This window comes from Vidua macroura, chromosome 5 (genome assembly GCF_024509145.1).
Source record: "Vidua macroura isolate BioBank_ID:100142 chromosome 5, ASM2450914v1, whole genome shotgun sequence".
Classification (NCBI taxonomy): Eukaryota; Metazoa; Chordata; class Aves; order Passeriformes; family Viduidae; genus Vidua; species Vidua macroura.
In genome coordinates, this window is record NC_071575.1 from 29,945,570 (window position 1) to 29,973,230 (window position 27,661).

The following is a 27,661-nucleotide window of genomic DNA, read 5'->3' on the forward strand; positions in this document are numbered from 1 at the left end:
TGATCAGCATTAAATTACTGAATCTATCCTTTCTCTTAACAAAATAAACAATTGTTTATTGAACCCATAAGAGTATGCCAGGGATGTAGTTACCAAGAGATAATCACACCACTGGGATACCAAAGACACTCAGTTGCAGATCTGGCCTCATTACACCCCATGATAGACATTCCCTGGCATAGAGATCTAGGGTAGAAGAAAGGTTCTCACCTGAGTACCCCACCTTAAGGAAATTATATTTTCCAAAAGAGACTACTCCCTCTACCCATAAAATTCCTGGAATAACACTCTGCACCAGTCTTAGATCCTTTCTTGCTAGCTGCCAGTGGAGACCCAGATTCCAGCATTCAGTCTGAGCAGTCTTCCTCATCCCAGCAAGACAGCAGTGCAAGGCACATGTCAGTGTCCCCATGGCACAGCTTTGCCCTCCACAGGCTGCAAGGGAATGAGGGACACACACAGAATTCTCAGCTCACAGTCTCAACCTGTATCTGATGCTTGTTCAAACATTCCCAGAACCAAAGCAAGGTGCCACAGACCAGAAAAGAAAGGAGGTAAGGGAGCACTAGGTGCTTACAGGTGCTGAAAGCTTAGATCACTTGAAACCTTGCTGAACTTTCTCAGCAGATAGAAAAGATGAGCAGCTCCATAATGCCACTGTACTGTATTCCAGCCTTACCTTAAAGTCCTTCCACTGAGCCTGTTGCTCTTCCTCAGAGCTGTGTTTCTGGTACTACACCACTAAAGCATCCCCCAGGGGCAAGACAATAAAAACCACACTTTCCATGGTCTGTGGTATCTACACAGACCCAGAATACCCTTCCTAGAGAGAACCAAGTGAACAGGCTTTATCTGATTTCCCCTTCTCAAGCAGTGCTCTTAAATGAGCTCAATTTCAGCATTTCTTCCTAACCCTATTGGTGTCTCATTTACCTCTGATCTAACTACTCCAAGTACACTTTCCAACTCTGATCTCCAGTCCCTAGCCAAACAGTCCTGCATGGATATAAGATTTGCTATTTTTCCTGTGGAGAACTCTGGATACTTTTATAAGAACAAGGCATTTTCTATACAAATTCTATTTCTGGAGTCATATGACTTAAAAAAAAAAAAAAGAAAAAAAAGGCCCACAGGTTATGACAGTAAGGTGAAAAACAATTACCTACGAAGACTCAGGCAAAAAAAAAATTGGTATTTTTAAACTCTCATGCACATCTTTCAACAGGTTTCATGTGACAACAGAAATTTGGGCTTAACATAGATTGTTCTGGGATGTAATTTAAGTCCTTGCGAGCACTTCAATGTTGATCAGGAAAAATTAAATACAGGCAAATGAGGCATACTCCCTAAAGACCTAGGGGTTCATCCAGCTCTGAATACCCAGTATCCATTCCAAGGAAGCATGGATCTCATGGGATTTTTGGCTGCTTAAAGCCAGCCACCTGCTTCACACATTGGAGATTATGCCCAACATCACACCTCCTACATCTCATTTAAGACCTCAAAGAGAGTACTGACTATCTAATGTTATTTTTTGCCAGGTAAAAACACCTCTTCACTGTTAAAGCAGGGAAAAAAAAAAAAAAGATGGACAAGATTCTGAGCTATTGTAACCTGGCCCAGCTCTGAGGGAATTACCAGCAGATGATCTAACCAGCAGATTACGTATTACTGCTCTGATACAATAATCTCTCTGATCTGCCAAGGATAATATTATGCATCTACTGAAGCACTGGTAATCCATACAGACCCACAGGTGTCTCATGGGAAAAAAACACTCAAAATATCCCATTGAGAGCTGCCTCTGTTTCAAGCACATTGTTTTGCCCCCTTTTCCTGGAGTTTCCTTGCTATCAAGATTACCCACAGGAATAAATGACATTTTAAAAATGTAGTATAGCTAAAAAAAAAAAATTGTAATCTCGACACAATTCTATTTTCTGTTTCCCCATTACCTCTTCAATTCATTAAATACAAAAAGGAACATTTTCTTTTCTACTAGAGCTGTGTTTGAGGAAAGAAAGAAGGAAATACCACATACTTAAGCTTCAACTCCAGATTCCTCCCTAATTTTGACACCACTAAAGATGTGGTATCAAAACATCAGCTAAGATAGATCAACTGTTCATCTCTTCCCACCTCTGATGAAGAGAGTAAAGTGGGAATAAATATTGGTGGAAAAGCCTGCTTTATCTAATCTTGTGGCACAAACCTCAATCACAGCAACACTGTGTTTTCTTAAAAGCTCATGCTGGAGTTAAATGATTAAATTGTGACCTCTGTTTGCACTGAAAAGTAAAATTTAAAAATCCAAACAATGAAATCTAATTTTTTTTTAATAGAGGTCTTCACAGTCCTATATTAAAGTTCTACATCAAATCAGAGTATATCCTGAGAAAGTGATATGACAAGGGCCAAAGAAATGAAAACATTAATTCACCTACAAAATCTCAATATCCTTAGGTCAGTCATGTGTGGTGAAGAGCGGAATTACTTGTGATGTTTGAAAACATGAGTTTGATTGTGCTCCTCTCTCTTACTTGCAGGACACTGTCTACTCCTCTTTTCTTCCAAAAAGTCAACCCAACTGCCAGCACACAATTCCCAGATTATTTCCAGAGTGCTGCTGCACGCTGTGGCTTGCACCCAAAAAGGAAGGCAGCTCTGTGACCTAAGAATGCAGTTCCTGAAAGCATCAGGAGAGAATATTGAATACATTGGTAACAGAGGTGTTATTTCCCTTTCTGTCAGTTCCTAAAGCTCAGGCAGAATACTTCACATTCTCACTTTGCCACTTTGCTTAACCAGACCACGATTTTGCAGTCGTTCATGAAACTACCTATCAATATTGAAACAATTCTGACAGCAAAGGCTTTAAACCCACCTCCATTGGCTCTTCTCCCCCTTTGGTTTGATTGTCTCCCACCTCTCCACTCTCATAATTGCTGCTCTTCTCAACCCACAATTCAGATTTTTCTACAGTCAGACGTAGCTGGTCAAGATCAGCCTTGATTTGCTTGTAGTTATCCACATCTTGATTGGACACCAGCAACTGAACCTGGAAATGGAGAAATTGTGAAGCTGTTACAGAAGTAGCACCAACACTTATGGCTGGGTAATTTGCTTGACAGCTCCCATTCTAAGCCTCTTTCCAGGTGCCTTGTGCAACTTTCCCTGTGCAATTGAAACATGGCACATGCAGGCTTTTAGCCTCTATTTAAAAGAGCCTTTAGCCTCTATTAAAAACCTTTAGCAGAGCCAGAAGCTGTAGTTGCCCAAAACAGGATAGTTAAAACATTCACAACATCCTCTCACCTTCTTGAATACACTGCAAAACATTTTTAGCACAGGAAGATTTACAGGCTCTTGAGTTCTGTGCAGAGTGAGCTCTGATGCACTGATCATGATCTTCATGACATTATAAAAACAGTTACACACTATTAAAGCAATAGTTAGAAACAGCTACTGCTTCAGCACTGTACTTGAGAAGAAAAAGGAAAAAAACAGATGGTATGACAAGGGATCAGGGCATCCAAAGAAAAGTCAGAATGGCCAGCAATTTTAATGATCTCCTACACCACCATAATCAAATACTGAATAATAACAGACTTTCACACTGTTAGGCCAGCTTAGAAAAGCTTCTCTGAATATAGCTGACAAACTGACTCTCAGCTTCATGGAATTTCTCACCATCTGAGTGGCTGCCACTTATTAAGATTAATCTCATTTTTTCCTTTTCTTGTACTGCTCAAGTTATCTGGGTTTTTCACTGTTATGTGTAGTTCTTGATTTAGCATGATCTAGACATTTTCTTTCTTTGTAACGCTCTCTGTTCTTTCAAGATTATTAATGAAGATAATATGCCAAGAAACTATCAGCAATCTTTACAGTAAATTAATAAACACACTTAAGAAATCATACTCATGTAAAAGATTAGGGTCACTGACAACATTGCTGTTGCTTTTAAAACCACATTACATCCAGGCAAATATTTACTATTTTGTAATATAAAGTTTTCGTCATAATAATCTCTCTTGGCTCGGCAAAACCTTGTTATTTTACAGAATTTATGAATGCTGATCAACTGCAGGCATTCTTATTCCACATGCTCTACAGTCTTTTCTGTTTATTTCTCCATTAGCCTTTTCCATCCTTCACAAAAACACGTTAAGCAACTCAGTCCTTGCTTACCTGGGAATAATAGCTATTTATGCAACTCACCAGCACAGCCTAGCTTTAAATACCTGGTGGGAGGCCATTATGCTGCACAACAAAAACATTAAACAAAAGCTTTTCAGGTCTTTATCATTCATCTGTTTGCACAGGAGAGAAACCTCCCCACCTTACATAACGATGAAACAACAGCTACCCAGCTCCTGAAATAAGCATCAGATGTTCTTATCAACATATGTTATAAAGGGTTACGTAACAGAGACATCTCTGTTGTGCAGCCCCATGACATCAGATCTCCCCATCCTAATCCACAGACACATGGAGCCTGCACATGCACCACTACAGAGGGACAGAATAAAAGCTGGAAACAGGCTTGGCTCTATCCCTGCCTTCCTCCTATTTGGGCATAGCTGCATCAGGCAGGGGAGCCCCATGCAAAGACACCTGAATTAGAAGCACCAGGTGAATAACAAAATAACAATACCCAGCCTGAGTGGCCCTGAAGATAAGGAAGTCTCACTGCTGACACGGGGACACTGCTTGCCAAACATGAGGCACTGGCTATGTCCCTGAGGAATCCCTGTGAGAGGCTCACCATGGACCTACATTTTCCCTAATGGATTCAGTGCCAGAAATAACAATTTCTGGGGGGCACAGAACTATAACATATACCAGCACATATGGCCCAAGAAGTCTGCTGATACTTGACTGCTGAGGAAATAACACTGTCATGCAACAAACAGCAATTTAAGTAGCAGAGCAGCCTCTGGGAAGGCTCCCTGCATTCAGTTTCTGGGATAACACTCAGCCCATCCATACCTGTTTGAATGCTTGCAGAACTTCTGCTCTCTGGCTGAAATGCTTGAACAGCAGGTGCAGAGCCCCTGAGAGCAATGGGGGGTAGTCGTGCATGATGAGGTGAATGAGGACCCGTAAAAAAGTTCTGCCCCCTTCATCATCAAGCTGAACTGCATTCTTCTCCTTTCTGCAACAGAAATGGGGGGAAAAGGACCAAATAAAGTCAAGTCAATAAGAAAAAATAAAAGCTCTTGAGATAAATATGCCTCTATACACAATCTTCACTCAACAGAGCTCTTCAAATCAAATATGCTGCAGGAAGGAAATTATAAATATGACTTTAACATATTTTGTAAGGACTTCTATCCTACAGTAATTGCAGCAATCTTGTAGCAGAATGGACACTATGGAGCAGAAGTAAGTATCAATGAAATGTGTCAAATATTGTGATTAAAATCTATATTGTAAAAGCATTCATTTATGTCATGGATAAATTGAGCCAGGTTCATCCCCAGTCCAAATTAAATGAAGTAAACTGCATCTCATCAGAGATTAATTTGACCCTTTCCTTTTCCCTCCTTCCCTTTTCAGCTGCTATTAAAACTTCCTTTAAGAAAAAATAAGCTCAAAAATAGCAAGAATTGCCAAAAACATTGTATTTCTGGAATCATATTCATAATGTGGAACGGCAGAAAGCAGATTTAACACTTAACATATCAAAGCAGAAATAATGTTTCCAAGAAATCATTTGGTTTCTCTGTTCACTTTAAACATGCAGATGCCAAGGGCTGTGTGTTGTGTTACATTATGGGAATTCAGTAGAGGCCTGGAGGTATTGCTTGTGCTGGTAAATATTGAGAATGCACGAGGGACTGAGAGAGGAAAGATCACAATGCCCACACCACAGATCCTTCTCCTTAGCTCCAAGAAAGACTTTAAAGTCTACAGCCTTGTCTAAATGGAATTCATTTTTACTGGTATAATTATAATTATATCTGTAAAATTAAACCAATATAGTGATAATGGTAATAACTCTCCAAGGTGAGTGTTTTCCATGGGTTACTTTTTTCTGTTCACAGCGTAGCTGAAATACCTTCCAAAACTCTGCAAGCATAAATTGTGATCTACAGGCCTCTGGTGGACCAGGAGATCATGGCAAGTGGTCCACTCCTGATCTGAGGAGTCACAGGAGAGATTACTGTTGGCATGATTTTCCCAAGGAGTTTAAACACCAAGTGCAATGGCAACAGGTCATGCAATCTATGAGAAATCCTGAGGGCCAACAGCAAGCTGCTGATGCAGGATATTTGGGGCTGTAGCCATAAGACACACCAGAAACAGAGTGGCTTTTCAGCACCCACATGAGGCATTGTAAGATAAACAGAAAATTAGTGTGGTTCAGCCCAATACACCATTCCCCAGCTGCCTTTGGGAACACGACAAAAACTTTCTACCAACTCTCTTACACCTAAGAGGGTGTTCATAGCCAATCCCACAGCCATCCAGGCCAGCTGAGCTGTTTGCTTGATTGAAATCCAGGTCTTTCCTGGTATGTTTCTGTTCAAATATGGCTTATGCAATTAACAAGCAGGCAAAGGAAGAGAAAGGGCTATAAAAATAAGCACAAAATAAACATAGATTGGCCATGAGAAATACTGACATGAACAAAAAGATATATAAATATACATAGAGGTAAAACTTCAGAGAATATACCTGCCAGCAAACATGGTTTCAGCCTGAGCTGCAATTTCATCTATGTCAGGAACAATTGCTGGGAAAAAAAATCAGAAGGAAAAAATTGAAAAAAAAAAAAGAAAGAAAGAAAAGGAAAAAAAAAAAAACGAAAGCCAATGATCATCATTTAATCTCTACAGCAAAATAGAATTCTGTTCCTCTTTAAAGCAGATGGTATCAAGTAAAGGTCTAACTAGTCATTCCCCAACTACGCAAAATTTGCTTTCTGCAAGAGTAGCAGAGAACAAACAGGATATGGGGCAGAGTTAAATTGTGTATTACTGTTCCTGAGGAAGACAATTGTAGTGATGAACCAAAGCCACATGGTGGCTAGGAGCTGTACTAGCCACCAGCAGTGACCCACAAATGACACAGACTGTGAAACTTTTACATTTTTTCTTACATTTTCTTCTTTTTTCTTGAGCCAATCCCAACAAAGCATATACACGAACTTCAGAATATTTACCATAAACCCAGTTATTTGCCACACCATCATTTTGCTTTAGAATGTAACTTATTACTTAAGACTTCAGTACCCCTGTATTATACATATGCCCACCTCCAACTAAAGCAATGCTCCCCCTACTTGCAGATGTTGACGCAGACCTTTTGAACACTTCTGTGTGCATGGGAAGGCTCTCTGGAAAGCCAAATCAGTCCTGTACCACATTCACCTCACTTAAATCTGTCCTCATCCACCCCCAACCATTCTCCACTTGCCACCATGCAGTGTTTTGGGAAGTGCACAGATAAAAGAACAAAATACCATACTGGAGAAAAAGGAGTTACTTTTTTGTTAGAGGAGGAGGACAGGCCAGCAAAAAAAATATTGTGGAATTCCTTAAATTTTTTATTTTTTCACAACTTTTCAACTTGCAGCAGCCTGTGTCTTTCTGCTGCAGTTGAGCTCAGTGTTTGCAGTTGCCTACCCAGAATTACTTTGCATTGAAAGAAAATAGCAAGGTTTACCTGAGGCAGTCCCTGGTGTATCAGGTGGGGATGATGTAGAGCAGTCAACGTTTTCAGTGTTTTCCCCAAACTCTCTCTTATAGATAGACAGCATGTAGGATATTCTGTAGTCCAGTCTAACACTGAGAATAAACTACAAGAATAAAAAAGTGAAGTAAATTAATTTAACTTTACTACGAAAAAGCAATCCTATACATTCACCAGTTTTCTGTGATTCCTTTATTTACCCTGCCCATCCTGAGACATGTTGAACCCTGCCCTATGGATTGCTTGAGTACCACTGGGTGTGTGCAGGGGCTCCAACACGCTGCCTTGCCCTCACTGCCTGTGAGCCAGATCAGAACCTTCAAACCCACGCTGACATCAATTATTTCATATTTCAGCTGGACTTCCAATGCCCCATGGAGTGGAATAGAGAGCAAGCGCAACAGGCTCAAGGCCCACCCTCTCAGATACCTGAAAAATGACTTTTTGTTCCTCAGCTGTGAAAGTGGAAATTCATACAGGAAAAATCCTAATTCAGACCTGGAAGTGCTGCTTTTATATTGGAATAGTGAGGAAAATAACTAGGCTGGAAGCATTAGTATCAAATTAAGGGCTGACATTTATACACATGGATACTTCTTACCCACAGGAAATGCAGGCATGTAATCAAACGTCTTTAAGATTATTTACCATATTTTACAATCAGTGGGGATAAAAGGCTGAGTTTCCAAGGCTGAGGTGACAGGTGATTTGAAAGGTGATTTAGCAAATGGTGGCAACCTGTTTCTTCAATCTACAGCTAAAGCCCAACATGCTTCCCAGACCCACTGTAATAGGATTTGTCTATTTTGGTTCTATTATTAAGTTGCCCGATAATTGTACAAGCAAGATTTTTAAAAATAAAAATTTCCCAAGTCCATGCATAGTCAACTAAGTCTATCAAACAATCTGTTTAATTCTGGCTGAGGGCAGAATAGAAATCATAAGTTAAACAGTCTTTACTTAAAGCAATAGGAAGATATGTTGAGAATTAAATTACTACAAACTGAAATATTTCTGAGACTAGAATAGCTTTAATCACCATTGCACTTGCTATGCATGTTAGTACAATAAATCCAAAATATTCTTACTCGCCGTTGAGGCTAATAGCACAGTAATGAAAGGTAACATGATTTAAATTAATCCTTCTTCATTGCATTTTAAACAAAACTGAATTATTTTGTATTTCTTGTGGGCTAGGATATGCACATTTACTGGGATTCACCCAGCATATGACAACTTGCTTTTCTGAAGTAATTTGACCATGTGACTAATCCTTAACTATCAAACCACAGATTAAATAAGAAATTAGGATTAAGTGCTCTTCAATCCTGAGTGCTCTTGCAATGAATGTGCTGTGAAAAAGGAAAGGATGAGACAACATGTGATTCCCTCAGGGAATGCACAGGATAAGGTCCTGGAATCATCCTCCTAGGCATCAATCAGTAAAGCAGGCCCGTATGGAGAGAAATTCAGTCATACAAACAAGGAAAATGGAAAGCATGAAAGCATGAAACAAGGAAAATGAAAAATACATGTGAATGGTGTTATTTAGGTCCTATAATTTCATAAGACTCTGTTTTTCAATGTAAGTTTTAAAGTAAAGGAGGCCTAGAACCAAAGAATTCAGTATTGAGTATATTCTAACTACTGATAGCCTTTCAGATGACAAGTAATTAGAGTCATCTAAATAATTTATGAGCAGTCAGAACAAATGGAATCCTTCAAAAGTGACATTGATACCAACAAATCCAGAGAATTTATAGAAAACACTGAAACATTCCTTCAGGGCCTAAGCACTGCAGAAACCGAGATTCGATACACAGAGCAAGCATGTGCCACTTCATTTATTAACAGCACAAAGTGAAAACTGCATCTCAGGAGGCAGGCTGGTGTCACACAGCTTGTCACATCAGCTGGGGGAAAATCACAGCAGCCCACAGACTGTTCTCAATCCAACAGTGGAAATCTGAAACGCATTAAATGCGCTGCAAAAGTGAGCAGCCTCACACAACTTCAGTGAGGCCAGGGCCCATTCTGCCCTTCATCCAGAGGTCAAATGATTAAATCAAGCAACCACCCCAGTGTTAAATGAGTGTGAAGCAAACTGGAAACATACATGCTGTCTTCAGGAAACATTAGTGAGGCAGATTGTCATTGCACAGTTACAGTGAGAAAGTTTCTGCAGCATCCTGTTCCTTCAAAAGTGAAGTTGGTACAACAGGGTGAGGACCACAACTGTACAGTTGTTCACACAGAGGACTATCCTTCCTCATATCAAGGAGATATTTCTACAGTGAATAGTAAGAATGTGGGTAACAGAACTGGCCGCTGTGTGAGTAAAGAACTGTGAAATGACTGCTGTGTAATATACCACCCCTCATTATTACCTGCAAAATCTCAATGATTTTCAGTTTGGTGTCCATTACAATCACATCTTCACTGTCTGCAGTGCTGGCTTGCTTGCTTGGGTGAATGCTTGGCTGTATGTCAGGGGTACTGATGGGAAATACAGACCCTCTGCTCAGCACCATTTGTGTCATCATCTCTCCTACCCCATGGATGGTCCTCATGACGTTGTTCCCTGTGCATTAAACAAAATCACAGACATATTTCCTAGGACTAAAGCACATTTACAACACTATATATCACACATACACCCATGTTGTCAAACCCCTTTCCAGTCTCAAAAGGCATATTGAAAAAGAAGCCCTCAGTTCCAGAGTTCGTTCAAATTACCCAATTAGGCAAAAAATTTCTATGCTGATTTTCCAAGATATAATTTCTTACATGTCAACAGATGGTAAATATGCCAAAATATTTCCAGAGTTCTGTTAACGTGCTCAACAAATGATAAAAAGTAAAACTAAAGAAATCTCACCCATTCCTTTTCCTGAAGGTGTATTATCCACATCCAAAATAATTTCTTAAAGAGGTTTGTTTAACTCATTTTTAAGAATATTTGCAAACTGAGTGTTGCATATCCAGTATTATAGAACATCCCTGGGCAAGCAATTCCAGTACCTGACTATGCTTATGGCTAGAAAACTTTTATTGGTATTTTATTAATACTATCTATTGCTGCAATTTGGAGACATATGGGAAGACTTTTATATGTCACATTGAAAGAGAGTAAAGAGATGAGGTTGTGCCAGTCTGATCAATCTCTTTGTGTGGTTCAAATGACAGGCCACAACTCAAACCCAAATGACACAACAAGCCAACCATCCCCCTTCAAAAAAAAAAGTCCCATGAGAGTGCCAGGCTTGAAGGCTGTCCTGAAGGTCAAACTGGAATCTGTAATCACAGTGCCTTTTGTAAGTTATTCATGAGGGAAAAAATTATTTTACACTTATGTGGTAAAACCTTTATGAAGGTTGCAATGGTACACTGCAAAATTTACCAAGAAATACCATCTGTTCTTACAGATTATACTGGTCTTTATAGTGAATTTTGATGGGACAAGCATCTCAGTGAATCAGTGGCTTCCTTGCAAAGGTGGGACAAGAAACCATGAGAATATGGTGTTACCTACCTACATGAATCAGTTTTCTTTCTTGCAAAGCACAGATAGGAAGGACTGGAGGAAAGGAAAGGAATGATAGCATCTCTTCACAGGAAGAGTGCCAGAACCTAGGCTACACTAAAGGCAAAGAAAAGACTGAAGGAAATGTAACTTTGCTGAGAGAAGCCTGAATAGTTATTATCTGTCCTTTAGTACACTTTAATCACCATGCCACAGCCAAGCTTTACTCACACTGAAGAAACCCTCTTCCCAGATAATTTATTGTAAAAGCCAAGGCTGGATTTTATTTTGTTGGCAAAATCCTCCTCTTATTCCCTTCTTTCTTCAGTCCGTACAGCCCAACTACAATGTGTATGGAAAGAGAATGTCTTTAGCCCTGACTTTAAAAAGGAAACACACAAAGAAGGAGCTTTTTCAAAGTGAATGAGGCAGATTAGTGTCAGGTTTGAGGTCCCATTCAGCATCTGGTCTGGTGTGCAATCACTCTAAGTCGGTCTTTTAAAAATAATACTTCAAGTCCTTACAAAAGGGAGGGGGGAAAATGTACTTCTGATTTTGCATGTTTTTAGTGAAAAAACCTAGAAGTCAAACTACAGACTGGATCCTCACATTAGGCAGGCACAGAAAGTTCTAACTGCTTACACAGCTATAAAGCAAATAAATTCATCACAAATATCCACCATGACACAAAATGGTTTTCCTTTCAAATAAAGTAAAACAGTGTGGGAATAACATAGGATGGATATCCCCCTCCCACTCCCCAGTTCCCTTCTCCCAGTGTGCTAAACAAGTATTTGTACTGACCGCCACTCAGTGCACCTGTGCAAAGCTACAGTACTATGTGAAGGACCCTTAAACTACCCTCAGTTAAACCAACATTTTGCATCTTCTTCATCTTCAAACCATGATATTCATAAATGAAATCCATTTCATTCTGTTCTTAATGCTGACAGATAAGCCCACAACAAGAATTGTACCTTGGGCAGCTGCATCATGGCCTGCAACTCCCCTGGCATACACCTCAGTTGAGAAGTTATCATCTCGCTCAACATCGTTTCAAAATCCCTTTTGCTCAGTTGGGCAGAGGGAAACATAAATAGAGGGCATTTGGAAAGCTCAGGAATTCTTTAAAAGCAAACTTCAGTTAATGGGGTTAATGATAAGGGAACCAGTTAGGTCTAAGACAAGTCCAGAAGATATTCTTCTAAAAAACAAGATACAAACTGCAGTTTGTCCCAGCTGAGGAAGAAGAATTCCACTTCATCTTGAAAAGTTCCTGCTCACCCTTCAAGACTGAAATCTACTTGGTGTAAAGCTAACAAAAAAGTTAGTTAGTGTCTTTTGGACAAGATATCAGACAACATCTTGAGTGGACCTCAGTTCCTGGAGAAAGAAAGATGGGATTTTGCCCAGACCATATCTTGCTTATTTCTCAGCTCTTACTGGGGTGCTGCACAGGAATGGCAGGGAATGGGATTAAACCCTTTCCGTGAAAAAGGAATTTTCTCTGCATTTCAGGATGACCTCCATTAATGAGTAGACCACTCTTTCCACCTCTAGGAAGGACAGTGAGAGGCCTACAATAGCAAAGACTCTGAGGCACTCAGCTAATGTGATACTGGAGCCTAGAAAAGCATCTAGGAAATAAAAATAAATGAGGTGACTGCTGTCCTTTCCTGTTACCCACAGAGTACCAGTGGTCAAAGGTGGCTTTTTCAAACCAGTGGTCAAAGGTGGCTTTTTCAAACCAGTGAGAGGCAGCTATGAAGCTGCTTCCCAACGGCATCAGTAACAAGGATAAACCCTCTGTCCACAGCATTCCCTCACTATTGACCTTAGTGTAACTGATCTCAAAATATAGCGGTGGGAAAGTGAAGGAGGATTAAGGTGGTACTTATTATCCCTGCCATTTCAAACAGCATTTCATTAATGCATAGAAAAGGATTTTAGTAAGAGAAAAGTCTACTTAATCCAGTTCAGTATTTACAGCTGAAATGGGTAGTGATTCAATACTGCATTATTTCTGTCAATAACAGCAGGGAGACAAGGTGTCATCTTGGAAAACTTTTTAACCAACTGCCTGATGCTGACTATAATTTTCAGTTAATTCAGAGCAGGCTTGAAGAGAACATTCCCGGAGTTAAAATGCTGCAGCAACTGGAGCAATTCAGCATTTCATTTCAGGAAAGGTATCTCAGCAACTAAGTTTTGCAGGGTGCTGATGAAATGCAACCCTCTCCAAGGAGCAGACAGCAGTCGAGCAGCACATTCATGGATGGCAGCAAAGCAGCTGATGTGTCTCAACACTGAGAGGAGCTGCTCTGCTCTGTGAGAGAAGCCATGGAGATCTTCCATGTACATAAGGAATGGACAGCAGCTTCTCCTCCAAAAGATCCCCCAGTAATCATCACTGGTGATACTCAGTGTTGTCTGTCCAGGCGTGGAAGTCTGGACTGTGTTAAGCATGGATTTAAATCTGCCACAAGCACGAGGGGCCAGCAGTAGTCTTGCTTGAACGTGGTTATCCCACCAGGGAAGGGTGTGCTTCCCTGAGGTAAGGCACACAGGAAGGTTACTGCAGCTTAGAAAGGGACTGGCTCTCTGTCAGCTAAGCCTGCAACAATGCAAGACAAAATACATTGGCTCAATAAAAGAGATTTAAGTTCTTAGTACATGTGCACGCGATGACTAAAATAAGGGAGCTCTGATCTTAGTCACATCTCCAAAATGCTTCCTGAATACCAATGACCAAGGAAAAATTAACTTACTGCCTCAGCTAGTTAACTGAGATAAATCAGGAGAGAGAGCAAGTAGATGTGAACGCTGATTACTTTTATGTGCACTTTGCTAGAGATAAATGAAGAGACGCCTGAGCTGTGCCTCCATATGGTACTGCCACCCTTAACCTGCTGACCTCATCTTTGGCTGTTTTCTTTGAGGTCAAGGTACTAACATTTATATATGGCTGTGAAGTGTGGCAGGGAGTGAATAGTCCTTGCAATGTTGTGAGATGCTAATGTGTGCAACCAACCACTTCTCTCAGCAGCAAACTGCTGCAGAAGTGCTCAGAGCTGTGACTGACCAACAGAGGCAAAGAACACAAGGAAATCTCCTTGAATCTTTTTCCAATTTTCCCTTCTTCTCTGTTCCTCCCTTTGCCAAGACAAGTCAGATGCCAAAAGCCTTCCATAAGCAGTGGACCCATTAGAAATGTCTCTTATTTAATGAACAGTCTCAACAAGATTAGTGAAGAGTGAATTCACTATGCACAGTGGTAATTTAAAGGAGCTGCAGATTGACAGACACTGAAAGAAGAGAATGCTTGTCATGTTTTGAATAGACAACTGTGCATCTCCTTTTCATTACTTTTTATTACAGTGATCACAACTTCCTAATGAGTATCAGTTTCTGTCACAAAACTGTAGCACATAATCTCATACAATTTGGCACAATTGACAACACAGCGGCCTCTCTGAGAAGAAAGGCTTTTCAAAGGAGTCAATTATGGGAAAAAAAATAACAACCACCCAAGTAATCGAAACAGTGGATAATTTGACACTTCATTTTCTACATAAACATATTTTCTTGATAAGTCATTTACTGGTTGCAAAAATTCTAAAAGCAGAATATAAAAGTGAACAACAATCTGCTATGCAATACAGTATGGATGATAAGTGACAAAATACCATATTCAGTAAGAAAAACAACTGTCGGAGGCAGCTGGCAATTCATGCCTTTTCTGCCAATTGTTCCCAGCCCATTGCTATGGAGCATCCTCAGTTTGCTGTCCCGGACCCAGAATTTTGTGTATTTCACACACAGTGCAGAGAACTGTGCAGAACCTGAAGGTGAATAGTCAGTGGAAGCCTCAAAGGCTGGCAGATCCCCTGATAGCCAGAGTCCTCAGAGTCCCCAGAGTCCTCTGCTCCACAGAAATCTCCAAGATGCCAGGGAACCAACATGCAGCCTTGTTTATTTAAAAATTACCTATAGGCACCTGATCTGGTCCCTAGTTGCCATGGGGGGAAGAGCCTGCTCTTGCTATCTTTGCTGTTCAGTCTTCCTCAGAAGAAAGAAAAATTAAAGATGGATTCCTAGGGCTCAGTTTGAAAACTGCTTGGCTATTTTTAGCTTGAACAGTTTCCCACAGTGCTCATGTCCCTACACAGAAATTTTAAAAGTGCACATATTTTCAAAAGGATTTTAACACCCAGCAGCTTTCATTAGGGACTGGACCGGTTGGATACTCCAGGCTTCTGGAAACTAAGTACCTAAACGGGAGTTGCCACATAGAATCACAGACTTGTTTGGGTTGGAAAGGACCTTAAAGACCACTCAGTTCCAACCCCTTTGCCATGGGCAGGGATTCCTTCCACCAGGTTGCTCGGAGCCCCATCCAGCTTTTCCTTGGAAAATTCCAGGGATGGGCAGCCACAGCTTCTCTGGGCAACCTGTGCCAGGGCCTCAGCACCCTCACAGGGAACAATTTCTTCTTAATATCCCATCTAAACCTCCTTTCTGTCAGTCTGAAGCCATTCTCCTTGTCCTGTCACTTCATGCCGTTGGAGTAAACCTTTCTTGTAGGTTCCTTTCAGGTACTGAAAGATCTGGTCAGATCTTCAGGAGATCTGTTAATGACCAGAAAAGGACAAATGTATGTGCATCCACTACCCCAACAACCTTCATTAACCCGCCCATAAAAATCAAATATAGGATTCAATCTTGCTTACAAAAAAAAAAAAAAAAAAAAAAAAAAAAAAAAAAAGAGGAGGGAGGAGGAAGACAAAGGCTTTACAAAAATATGACAATTCTCACATGGTCTATGTAGTTATTAAGTTATAGAAACAACTCTCTGATGTCATCAAACCCGAGCATGTTTTTGACTAGGACACTTACACTTCAGTCAAAACCAGCACACAGGACCTTGTCTCAACCCACGTGTCAGTGCAGGTGTGTTCAATCAGGTTTTAAGGCAATATTCCCAAAAGCAAAACTCCAAATATCTTTGGCTTTGGGGATTTCAGTGAGATTTATGCTATTGCTCCACCAAAAGCTTCCCAAAGAAAGCCTTAGTGCCATCTTAAAGCACACAAACACCTCCAGTCCTCAGGGATCCTCTGTCAGGGAACCATGTGTGCAGCAATGTCTAAATACCAAGGGCAAGATTAAAAATCCAATGGCAGCTTTAGCTCTGCATTTCTTTGCTGATTTGGCTACATTGCTTCATGCAATTTAATTTTTCTGCATGAAAAGTTAGAGCCATTTTAAGGACATATAATAACACTACTACCTTTAGGTAGTGTCCCTTTAGGAACACATTTTATTTTAAACTCTTTAGAGCTGTATATTATTTGCCAGAAGCATTAAAGCCTTACAGCTCTGCTTGTGAAAGAGATATTAATTTTTACAGGTTTTCTACAGAATTTATTCATAAAGACTTCAGAACCTACCATAAACAGGCCAAGAATCACACTTTATGTCTTCATTAAACCATTTTTCATTGCTCAGTAACTAGCTGACCTCAGGTAAGGCTTACAGAAAACCTAATGCCTGGCATTAAAGACACATGGTGAGGTATCACTTCCATATTTTCTAGTCCTCAGAAGTAATGAGGCAAAACAAAGGAAAAAACTTATAATATGTCACGCACATACATTTGCTACCCAGCCTCCACTTCACCACAACATAGCCAGAAACCCTCCCTTTCTATATACAAACTCTCAGCTGCCCAGCCATGGTGAAACTCCACCAAACTTTACCTTCTCCTGACATTCTACAGGTTTTGGGCTTTTTTTCTATCCCCAAAACCACTAAGCATTGTCAAGCACGGCTTTCAGGCCACGGACACTAGTCCAAGGAAAAAAATACATACATCAGCATGCTGGCCTTGAGGGTAAAAAGCACTATGGGAATCAAGCCTCCTAGCTGAGTTACATCTGTAAGACAGATATTGATTCCTAGAAGAGCAATGATCTCTGGAATCCCATTAATGCATGAGTCTTATAATGAGGGAAAGAGTAAGGAGGAAGGAGAAATGGTTCATGCCACAGAATTAAGCTCTCAGTCCAACCTCCCCTTTGGTCTGGCAATACTCTGCACTGAACAGCAGTTTCTTCTCTGTAGCTATCTGTGACTAATACAGTTAACTTTCCTTTTTCCTCTTATAATCCTTCTTTTCTTGTAAACTGCTGGTATAAATTATTGTTCCAGTCTGCCAGGCAGCCACTGCCTCATTAGCCCTGCTAATCAAAGTATGCCTCAAAGAAGATACTGCAAATTGTTAACTAGACACAAGCGCAGGTAACAGATACAGGGCTGAGAAACAGTACAGTAATATTGAATAGTCTTGGATGAAATCTGTTCCTTGGACACAGAGGACCCATAGGAACCACAGAAAAGGCAGGTGCAGCCTTGTTCTCAACCCTCAGTGGCCTCACTGGTGCTTCCAGTCACTGTGTACCTCTACTTGCAGCCAAAAGGGATGGAAGAAAACATGACCTAACTGGAGCTGAGGAGGCTCCTGGGGTGTGTTGCAGCGACAGAAGTCTGGACAAGAGTCCCCTGACACACAGAAACACAAGCACTCTTCTGCAGCGAGAAGGCAGCAGATCTCACCAGTTCAGAAGACTCCAAGAGAAGGCGAGGGCTCCCCTGTTCTGGCCCCTAGCAGGGTGGAATCTTGTGTCCCTTCCATCTGCAGGAGGAACACACCACCAAGATACAGACCCAGGCACAACATGAAGCAGCTGGGATCTCTGACCACCACTTTGAACAAGTAAAAAGTGGCATCTTCTTAGGCAGTTGTGGGCAACGTATTTAACATGAGAATCACAGAGGTGGGAGCAATTTAAGCTTATTACAGGCAGTTTTTAAAACTTATTTTTTAAAAAAGACTGAGCAGAGGAAACAAAAAGACTCCCACTGGTATCAGTGGACACTGGCTCAGGAAAATTGTGGAGCTCCGGAGGGACAGATACACTCCGCAGATAACCCACGTTTGTACCACTGAGGGCTTTTCCAGCTGGTGCCCAGGACTCTGAACTGCATCCCAAGACACATGCAGCTCAAATTCAGGGATGTGTTTCCTGGCATGTCATTATTCTCATTCCCAAACAACAGTAACTAAACAGCACTGAGCTGCACGGCAAACGTGTCGCTTACCTGCTACTACCATGTTGCCTTCCTCTTTTGGACCTCACATATGCTGTAGTTGCGTGGTTTGACTAAAATCAGCTATTTGAAAGAGCAAATAGCACCTAGAGAAAGATGTGCATTTTAATTCACAGAGAATAAATTAGCAGTGTTGGACAAGACAGATTGGCTCCTTACTCGGGAATGATACAGCAGGGTGCACTTACTAGGAAAGCAATGACTTTACCTTTCAATTAAAACTGCAAGAGATTATAATATTCTTGAAAGGTGCCAGAATGACAGCACTACTAAATGAAATCCTCATTTTCTCCTTAAGAAAAAAAAATTCCTCTTCAGAGTAGAGGTAATATATTTTGTATACCCCATAATTTTTTTTAGAATCTAAAAGAGAAAAAAAAAAAAGAAACAGAAAACAGCTTCAAATATGCACAAAAATAATTCAAAGTTAAGACACAGTGACTGAAACAAAAAAAGAAGTTGGTTGCAAGATTTTCAAGTCAGTTCATTTTTAGGGTGCAATCTAGATAATAAGCATTTCCAAAAATATACATCCTTACTTTTTACAGGATCTTGTCTCATAAATGTTTCTTAGCCAGCTTTCTTCAATCTGTCTTCAGCAAATAAGGGCACCCATGAAACTACATGTACATTAAATTTAATTCTAGCTCAAGTAACTGACAGTGGCATTAAAATTAAGTTTTCTAAAGGAAGTAAGGCTTAACATTTACAGTAATGTAAGGATCAACAGGATAAGGGGGAATGGCTTCACAATGACAAGAGTTGGTTTAAGTTGGATATCAGGAAGAAATTGTTCCCTGTGAGGGTGCTGAGGCCCTGGCACAGGTTGCCCAGAGCAGCTGTGGCTGCCCCATCTCTGGCAGTGTCCAAGGCCAGGCTGGATGGGGCTCTGAGCAACCTGGGCTAGTGGAAGGAATCCCTGCCCGTGGCAAGGGGTTTGAATGAGATGATCATCAAGGTCCCTTACAACCCAAGCCATGCTATGTTTCTGTGTTTTTAGAATCTTTGCCAAACCAAGACAGAGAAACCCACAGAAAACATCAAGGACTACCTCAGCCACCAAGGTGGCTCCAAATATAAGCAAAGGAAGGAAAAGGACTTCTTAATGTAAAAGGTTAATTAAGTCTTCATGCAACTTCCACTAAGCTAAAAATACATTCCATTTTGCAGATTTGCCTCAACAGTTCAACACTTGTCATATATAATTCCTCACTTAACAAGTAGTTTTACTGAAGTAAGTGGGTGTACTTAAGAAAAAAGTATTAAACAGGGAAGAAGACTCAAGACTGCTGGTTGAAAATTTGGTTCTTTCAGTTCTGAGGTGCACACCTCCAGGAAAGCCTTCCATAGCCAAGACTCGCCACATTCTTCCACACATCATCAATATATTTTCCAAAATCCTGACTACAGTTTTCACAATGTGGACTGGTCAAACCAGTCAGGAATCCAGCTCACCAGTTCCTAACAACTTCACATTACCAGAATCAGATGTTGGAAGCTTTTGTTGCTACTGACCTGGAACAAGTCAATGGAAAGGCAGCATAACCTACCTGTCCCCAGAGTTATGCAGCACTGATTTTCCCACAGAAATCAATACATTTAAAAAAAAAATCTAAAATACAAAACCTATCATGTAAAATATATAGATCCTGACCAAAATTCTCAACTTCTACAGAGAGGCTACCTTCTATCTACTACAACTGTAGAATGGAAATTACATGACTTATCCATTTGGGCAAACCTCTTTCCAAGTCATTTTTCTTAGAAAGTGAAAATAACTGTTTCTGAATCGGCATAACTATTGACAAAATCCTGTGGTTAAATATAGATTTACTATCAATCTATGCAAGTTTACACTTAAATAGTGATGAAAATTAAAATATACAGAACCTAAGCTGGTATTCAGTAGCACTTTTTCTATAAAAGATTTACAGGATCACGCCCCTAATGCTTGATAAAACTTAAACATATTTGTTTATACGAATAAACTGTCAGTCTCAGGCATCATGAGTGGTTTTCAGTATTTGTCAAAACTGGAGTTATGAGCTGCACTTCAAAGCCCTAAGCTCAAGGAAAGAAATACATGTTCTTACTGAATTAAAGCTTATGCCTAGACATTTGTGATCCTGACTGGAAGCTTTAAAAAAAAAATTCTACTCACAAACAAGCATAAAAACCAAAAAAAAGCCCCACAACTTCTACAAAATCCAAAATTTAATCTTCCATACATTCACAATATATACACAAAAATCACAACAGAAACAACCATATCTTTTTGTTTGTTTGTTTAAAGAACATCAATGATTTTTTGCCACTCAGGGAAGCTATTTTTTCTTTAGAAAGAAGCTATGTTAACCTGCACATCCCTAGAGTAATAATGTCTTGGAGGGACACCTATCTGCAATATTCTGCAAAGGTTTGGTATGACTGTTATAAGTATTGGACCTGCCAGAGAGGATGCTGGAGAGGAGAGGAGTCTGGAGAGATGTGAGAAATAGAATCCGACCTCCTCTCAATGCAAGAACTCGCCCTCACATCTCCCTGACTGAAGAGAGAGGTCCCACCACCCTGAAAGAGGGCAAGAAACAATCCATCTGTTTGTGTTTTATGGAAGTTATGAATAAGAAAACACTTGCTGGAAAAAATCAACAGGCCATTCTGATTTTAGAAATTGCCATCACATTTTCCAAAATCTAAAAAAGCCCAGACAGAGGTAATTTCTACTTTCACTCTTTCTAATAGCCTAAGAGACCAGTAGCATAAATTAAGAGACAATAAAAAGCCAGGACAGGTAACTAATAAAACAACTAACATGTTCTGAGCAACACAGTTTTATAAGAGAGGATATCTGTGTAAAAAGGGAAGGGAACCCTTGGGTGTACAATCTTATAATTACTATAAAATGAAAAACCAATGTATACCTACAGCTTTGCATGATGAACAGTCCTTACAATCAGAGTAAGAGATTCCGAAAAAAATTCCCAAGATTAATTTCTGTTCTTGCTTGTTCATTCCTGAGGATCCCTAGTGTTTCTGGACAAGACAGATCCAGACTCCACAGGACCCAGGGAACACCTGTGCTTCCAGACTCACCCTTGGGATCATCTACAGTCTAACACAAGCAGAGGCCAAGAAGCTCCAGTCCAGCACCACCTCTCAGTGGTGTAATGTGCAGCTAAAGTGATGCTGGTTGATTCTTGTGTGGTTTTCCTTAATGAAAAGCACTCCCCTGTTTTGCTCGAGTTGTGATTTTCAGACATGAAATATGTTCTTGAACATGAAGCTCTATGAGCTGGGTGCTCAAAAATAGTGAATAGGAGTTATTAAACTGCTTCAACTTCATCCTTGCATCCATGCATCTTTATAGCTCATGGGTAGGTAAATGCACCTCCAGGGAAAGCAGGAGGAAAGGCAAGATGTTTGGACACAGCAGTTAAATATTCAGGATCATGCTATCTCAAGTGCAAAGTGGATGCACACTTTATGTAGTTTATAGTTTCTCAATCAGAAAGGAAAAGGGAGGTTGAAGAAAAGATTTGAGCATCCAAATACATCCTTTTCTTTTACAAAGATTGTAGAAGGCCTCTCCAGGAAGTCTTACAGCTATTTCTACATAAAAACACATTGTCTCACCACAGCAAAGTTTCCATGCCTGTTTTTAAGTCTAGACAGCACAGCCAGTATCTCCAGACTCCTGTAAGAAGGACTGACAACAATCTGCACCAGCAGAAAAGCCTCTCCAAAGCTTTCTAGATATAGAGTTAGTAGAAAAAGAGGAAAAACCCCCACCAAACAAACAAAACCAACCCATAAGTAATTACCAAAAGAACATCCATGGATTGTCACATCCTGACCTAAATTGGTCAGCGTTTGAAAGATAAACAGCCATGGAGACAGCTACAGCAGGAAAGAAATTTAAATAATCTGTATAAAGGCTGAAGGTAATCAAAAAAATCACACCTTTTTTCGCTGCCTTTTTTGCTGAAAGAACATGAGAATAAAACAGGTTTCTGACAAAAAGTTTCCAACAAGGCTCCAGTACGTGGTAGAGTATTACTAAAAAGGCTACTGAGCTTCCATTTGCAGAGTGGTGCCATTTGCAATATTCCTTCAAACATTTATTTCAAAGCAAATTCATTGATTTGCATGGAATTGCTAAAGAAATTCATATAACTGAGAGCAGGTCTGTTTGCACTTAATGGGTGGTTCCTTCCCGACTTGCACAGCTTGAAAGGAAACCCTTCTGCAGAAATAAAAGGGAATTAAGGATGAAACATAATTTTATGGGTAATGAATGTGAGTAAAAACACTGACTGAGATGTATAATCAGGATTAAAGGCTTGGGCAGAGCAAGAACTAAGCAGAAGGACCACATCTGCATGTCCCATGTTGCCAGTATGCCAAGATTGTGTCTGGAATCAAACTGTGTCCAGAGCCATTTAAGAAGAGAGTCTGCAATGCAGTCTTTCAGGGACAAAAAAGGAAAACATAATTCCAAGTGTCTGGGCATACAGTCTTTTCTCTAGTGCTGAGGAGGGACTGCAGCCAGCTACAGCATGACTTGGAGTGCACTGCATTGCAGGAAAGACTTCCAGAAGGTGTCAGTAAAGTCTGCTGGCAGTGATGGAGAGAAGATCAAGAGAACCAAGCATATGACTTCTTGGTTCAGAGATAACAATGACAGTCTACACCTCTCCAGAGTGTGTGAACCTCAAAGAAGAAAAAAGTTGTGAAGAACAGCACACTACTGCAGGGCATCCGTGGGAGTGACTGAGCAAAATGATGATTAGAAAAACTCAAAGCTGGGAAAAGGCCTCCCAGAGAAAACATAAAATAATTGTTTCCAACAAGACAGCTCATCCATTTTGGTGCTGTGAGCCAGCTGGCTGGCAACACCAGCTACATATTAAAACAGAATTTGCCATCAGTCAGTCTTCTGGACCCTCAGCCCATACCACTGTCACACCTCTCTTCCACTCACACAGGAAAACTAAACTGGTACGTTTCAGCACCTTCCTGGCATGCTCATTTTTCAACGCAGTTTTAAACCATGGTCGCAAAGGCAGTGGGACATACAGAATAGTCCTAGGGTTGTCAGAGAGGCATTGTGGTCTGGGTTCAAAAAAGCATATTCTAAGCTGACAAACACAGGCAGAGGATGGCCTCCTCTGGACTTCCTTTGGGTACTTCTACCATTGTGGGACCAGAACCATCTCAATCTCCCTTTCAGTGAAGTGCTAAGAAGATTAACGATCAGCTGTACCACAGATGAGCCACCATAATCCCTGTGCCCAGGCAAACACTGCTTGAACTCCCTCAGGATGTTCAGAGCAAAGGGAATTGAGGTTTAGAACCAAATTTGAAAGTTCCAAATAAGCAAAGGAGCAGCAACACCAATGCAGTACCCACAAGTCATGAGGATGCAGCTCTGTTCAAAAAGGTTCCTTCTTAGCTGATCATCTTAATGGTCCCTGCAATGCATTCCTGTAGGTGGGCTGATGTGTGAATACAGAACCTTGAAAGAGTAATGAGAGTCTCCATAAATTATTTCCAACTTAAAAAGCTAATAATAGCCACTGGAATAATAGCCTTTGCTGCTTATCTCACCTCCATCCTGAAACTTGCTCAGCCTTTCGAAGTATGACGATATGGGAACTTGAACAATATCTAGAATTGCCAGCAGCGTCCGGGTCAGTCTGAGAAGCTCACTAAAACTATAAAAGCCAAAGTATATGAGGTTTCGAGCCAGATGTACCACCTATGAGAAAAAGAAAGTAAAAATTAAGGAAATACTGACAAGCCTTTGTGGTTTTCAATTGCATTTCACACAGCAGCTTCCACAGAGATTCAGATCTTGAGTACATTCAAACTAGCACAAGTCTTGTCACTGATTTTTGGACTAAGGCCAGTGACATTAAATGTTTGTCAGGATTAGACAAAGCAATTTGTCAGTCGGGTTATAGCAGACAGCAAAACCAACGTGAGGTTTAGGAAGGCTTGGGAGGATAAAATTGCATCTGTGAAAATATGTAAGATCAAGAAGAAAGACTGTGGGAAATTATTAAAAGAGGCAGCAGCTTTGGAGAAGATGGAAGTCAGCAGAAGAGTAAGATGACTGTGATAAGTTTGCACAGGGATGATTTCAGGTAACCAGAGGCAAAAACAACAAAGACAAGTAGGCTGGAGGAAGAACTATAAAAGCTGTAAGCATTTCCCCTTTGTTCTTTGCTAGAAAATCTAGGCCTATCTGAAGTTTCTGTCAGGAATTTCAAACAATGTTTAAACCACAGGATTAGGTTATTCAGAGTGTTTCATTGAGCGTAATACCCTATACAGAAAACAGCACTTACTTATACTGACAAATCCTTACAAGTTATTTTACTAATGTAGAAAGAGCAGGAATATTCACCATTCACTCCCCAGAAATCCCCTCTCCCTCCATGGAAATGCAACCACCCCAGGAGAAGGAAGGAAAGGTTGGAAAAATACAGCAGACAAGAACATTATTTTCTGCGGTACCAGTCAGCACCAAGAACAATGGAATTATGAACCGGTGTTTCTTTAGGCTATTTTACAGCAACACTTATTCTGCAACTGGCTTTATTTTGAAAAAAGCAATGTCATCTTATCTGTAATGAGTAATACTGTAAGTAGGACGCAGATAGCTGAGAAGTACCTCAAATGTAAGTTTATTTTTCTCTTTGTCTCCAAACGGAAAGGGCTGATTCACAACTTCTTTCAAGTACTCTTCTACAAATTCCATTGTTAGTGCAAACTTTGTCTTCATTTCATTCCTTGAAGAGTCAGTGAAGGAATCATACCTACAAGGCACAGAAAGAAGGAATTAAACACCTCTAATATTAGGATCAGCTGTCACTAAAGAAAAACCAAACCGATCACGATCCTCTGAAATTACTCAGTTCAGTGCTCTGGAAATATGGAAAGTGGATGCTCAAACCTTCCCTTCAACTGTACCAGGAATGGGAAGAATACAGACAAGATAATACCACTCTTGTGGCAGATAGGACTCTAAAATCTTGTTGTGGCAATTCAATGAGGTCATTAGCAGAAACAACACTGCCTGCTGCACTGCTGCGCACTGCTGCTGTGCACTGCTACTCTGTCTCTCCAGCCAGATACTCCCTGGCTGGGAGCATCCCAGTGCTGCTGCTCTGTCAAATCAGTGGAGCCAGACAGGGTATCCATTGAAATCAATGGTCCTTTCTCTAAAATTAAATTTAACACCTGCTTAAGTACTTTACTAAGTGAAGGCCAAAGCCTCTGTGAGTTGTTTGTGGACAGAGGCTGTGTCTTAATTCTGGGTTCCCAGTTGTGGCTTTCTGTTGAATTCGAGGTATAAAACCGAGTTCCAGCCTAGCAAACCTGTCATGTGAGACACAGTGGGATTACTTGGAGTGCAGCTGGTCTGAGAAAGGGCCTTTCCATCTTCTCCAGCTTGTTCAATAAAAGAACATAGTGAAAAATAAAATTTAAATATTTAATGATTGAAAGCTGCCCATTGAAGTTTCCAAGAGTAACAATAATTAATAGTTCTGTGCTCTGCAACAAAATGCCTTTTCACACATATGTTTTGTGGACACTGGACATCTACAACCATTTTGTTCCGAGACTAACCCTACAAAGAGCTTTTGTGCTTTAATTTGAAATACTTCCAACTCACTCATGAATGGTGATCTTGGTAGGAATTTCAGTCCACAATCTGGCATACTTGACAGGCACCACAGACTCCTGGGGATCTCTGTCCACATGCATGTGCAGCATCAGACGGCAAAAGGAAGCCCGCAGGTCGTAGGGGAGGCTTTCATCAGACATACACCTGAGGATCAAGTCTACTGACAGCTGGGCAGAAATCTGGTTGATGGCGAGATACTGGCGGTCCAGGCACATTCTTGCAAAGAGGTTCAGTTGGTACCTTAAAAAAAAAAAAAAAGAGGTAATAATGTGGTATTCAAGGAAATTGGTTGGAAATGAAAGAACACACCTCAGAATCTCATGTTACAAGCTTGTTGTGAGCCTTTCTGATATAAATCCTAAAAAATAACAAGAGTGATTTTGTTAAGCAAGGGAGCAACTTGACATTAAAACTATTTGTTCAATTGTTGTTTCAATTTTGTAAAACATTATTCCATGATCACATTTCTTCTCTAATCCTCAAGACACTCAGGACACTTGGTTCTCAGACTGTGCCTTGCTTCCAGGGCAGCACAACCTAAAATTAAAGCTCAATAAATAAAAGGTTAGAGGCAAAATAAAAGACACACAGAGAGATGTGATGAGCAAAGGAAAGTCAAAATTTGCCTGGAATAGGCAGCAGTGACTGAGAAAAACATGAAATGAACTCTTAGTCTCAGTTTCTGGCATGAAACTCATTTGTTGGCTTTTTCTTTCACGATTCTGGTTTCCTTTTTTGATATTGGCAAATGAACTGGATAAGAACAGTACTGGGGGTCTTCAGAGAGTTTACATTTTCTTCCCTTTGAATAAGCAGTTTTACCTGTAGTAGGTAAGAACTTCTAAATCAGCTTTGGTGCCCTCCTTTGCCTCCTGAGCCAGGTGCCTGATGGCTTTGCCGTGAGGCTCCTTGTTGCTGTCGATCCAGTAAAGCCACACTTCCTCTTCATCAATGTCATCCGAGATGACTGAGCATTCCAAGGGATTGTCCATTTGGGTTGAAACCAGCCTGCAAACACAAACCATTCACAATGAAGCCACGAGCAAAGTGCTGGGAATTTAAGAGAGCAGACAACAAAAAGGTGGCACATTCTAATTACAGATACTCACTTGGTCTGGATGAGAATGTCAGCATTCCCTGGGCTCAGCATAAACTTGCAGATGAGTTCCTGAGTTACTGGTATTGCTGTGGTGTTAGATACACACAGGTCTGACAGATAATCCAAGAATCTGCAGTCAAAAAACCAGAGATGTAGCAGAACATGAGACTTAAACTATTAGTGGGGAACGGCAGTAGAAATCTCTTGCACTCAGCACTAGAGGATGAGTAGGCTAGAGGGACTCTGTATCGTGATATTTATCAACATGTGATCTTTGTCAGTTCATACTCTTGCAACTCACAATACCTTCCACTAGATCAGGTTACTCCAAGCCCCATCCAACCTGGCCTTGAACACTGACAGGGAATGCTGGGCTACCAGAGAAGAGTGCAGATCTGTCAGGACCTGCAGCTAGGACTCTGCATTCTAAGAGGTCATTCCATGCAAAGCAAAAAGAACAAAGCTTTGCAGAGAA

The 27,661-nt window shown here is 40.6% G+C and overlaps 1 protein-coding gene across 3 annotated transcripts in view; it reads right to left on the reverse strand.

The window, feature by feature from the left end:
• ITPR2 (inositol 1,4,5-trisphosphate receptor type 2) overlaps nucleotides 1-27,661 on the reverse strand; it is a 242,810-nt gene that overhangs the window by 142,357 nt on the left and 72,792 nt on the right. For all 3 annotated transcript variants that reach the window (XM_053978468.1, XM_053978469.1, XM_053978470.1), the window contains exons 17-26: nucleotides 27,197-27,316; nucleotides 26,910-27,095; nucleotides 26,076-26,327; nucleotides 25,071-25,215; nucleotides 24,002-24,152; nucleotides 10,089-10,282; nucleotides 7,675-7,807; nucleotides 6,685-6,742; nucleotides 4,993-5,158; nucleotides 2,885-3,058 (exon numbers count right to left, since the gene is read on the reverse strand). In XM_053978468.1, coding sequence (XP_053834443.1) covers nucleotides 2,885-3,058; nucleotides 4,993-5,158; nucleotides 6,685-6,742; nucleotides 7,675-7,807; nucleotides 10,089-10,282; nucleotides 24,002-24,152; nucleotides 25,071-25,215; nucleotides 26,076-26,327; nucleotides 26,910-27,095; nucleotides 27,197-27,316 — 1,579 coding nt within the window. The remainder of the gene's footprint in view (nucleotides 1-2,884; nucleotides 3,059-4,992; nucleotides 5,159-6,684; nucleotides 6,743-7,674; nucleotides 7,808-10,088; nucleotides 10,283-24,001; nucleotides 24,153-25,070; nucleotides 25,216-26,075; nucleotides 26,328-26,909; nucleotides 27,096-27,196; nucleotides 27,317-27,661) is intronic.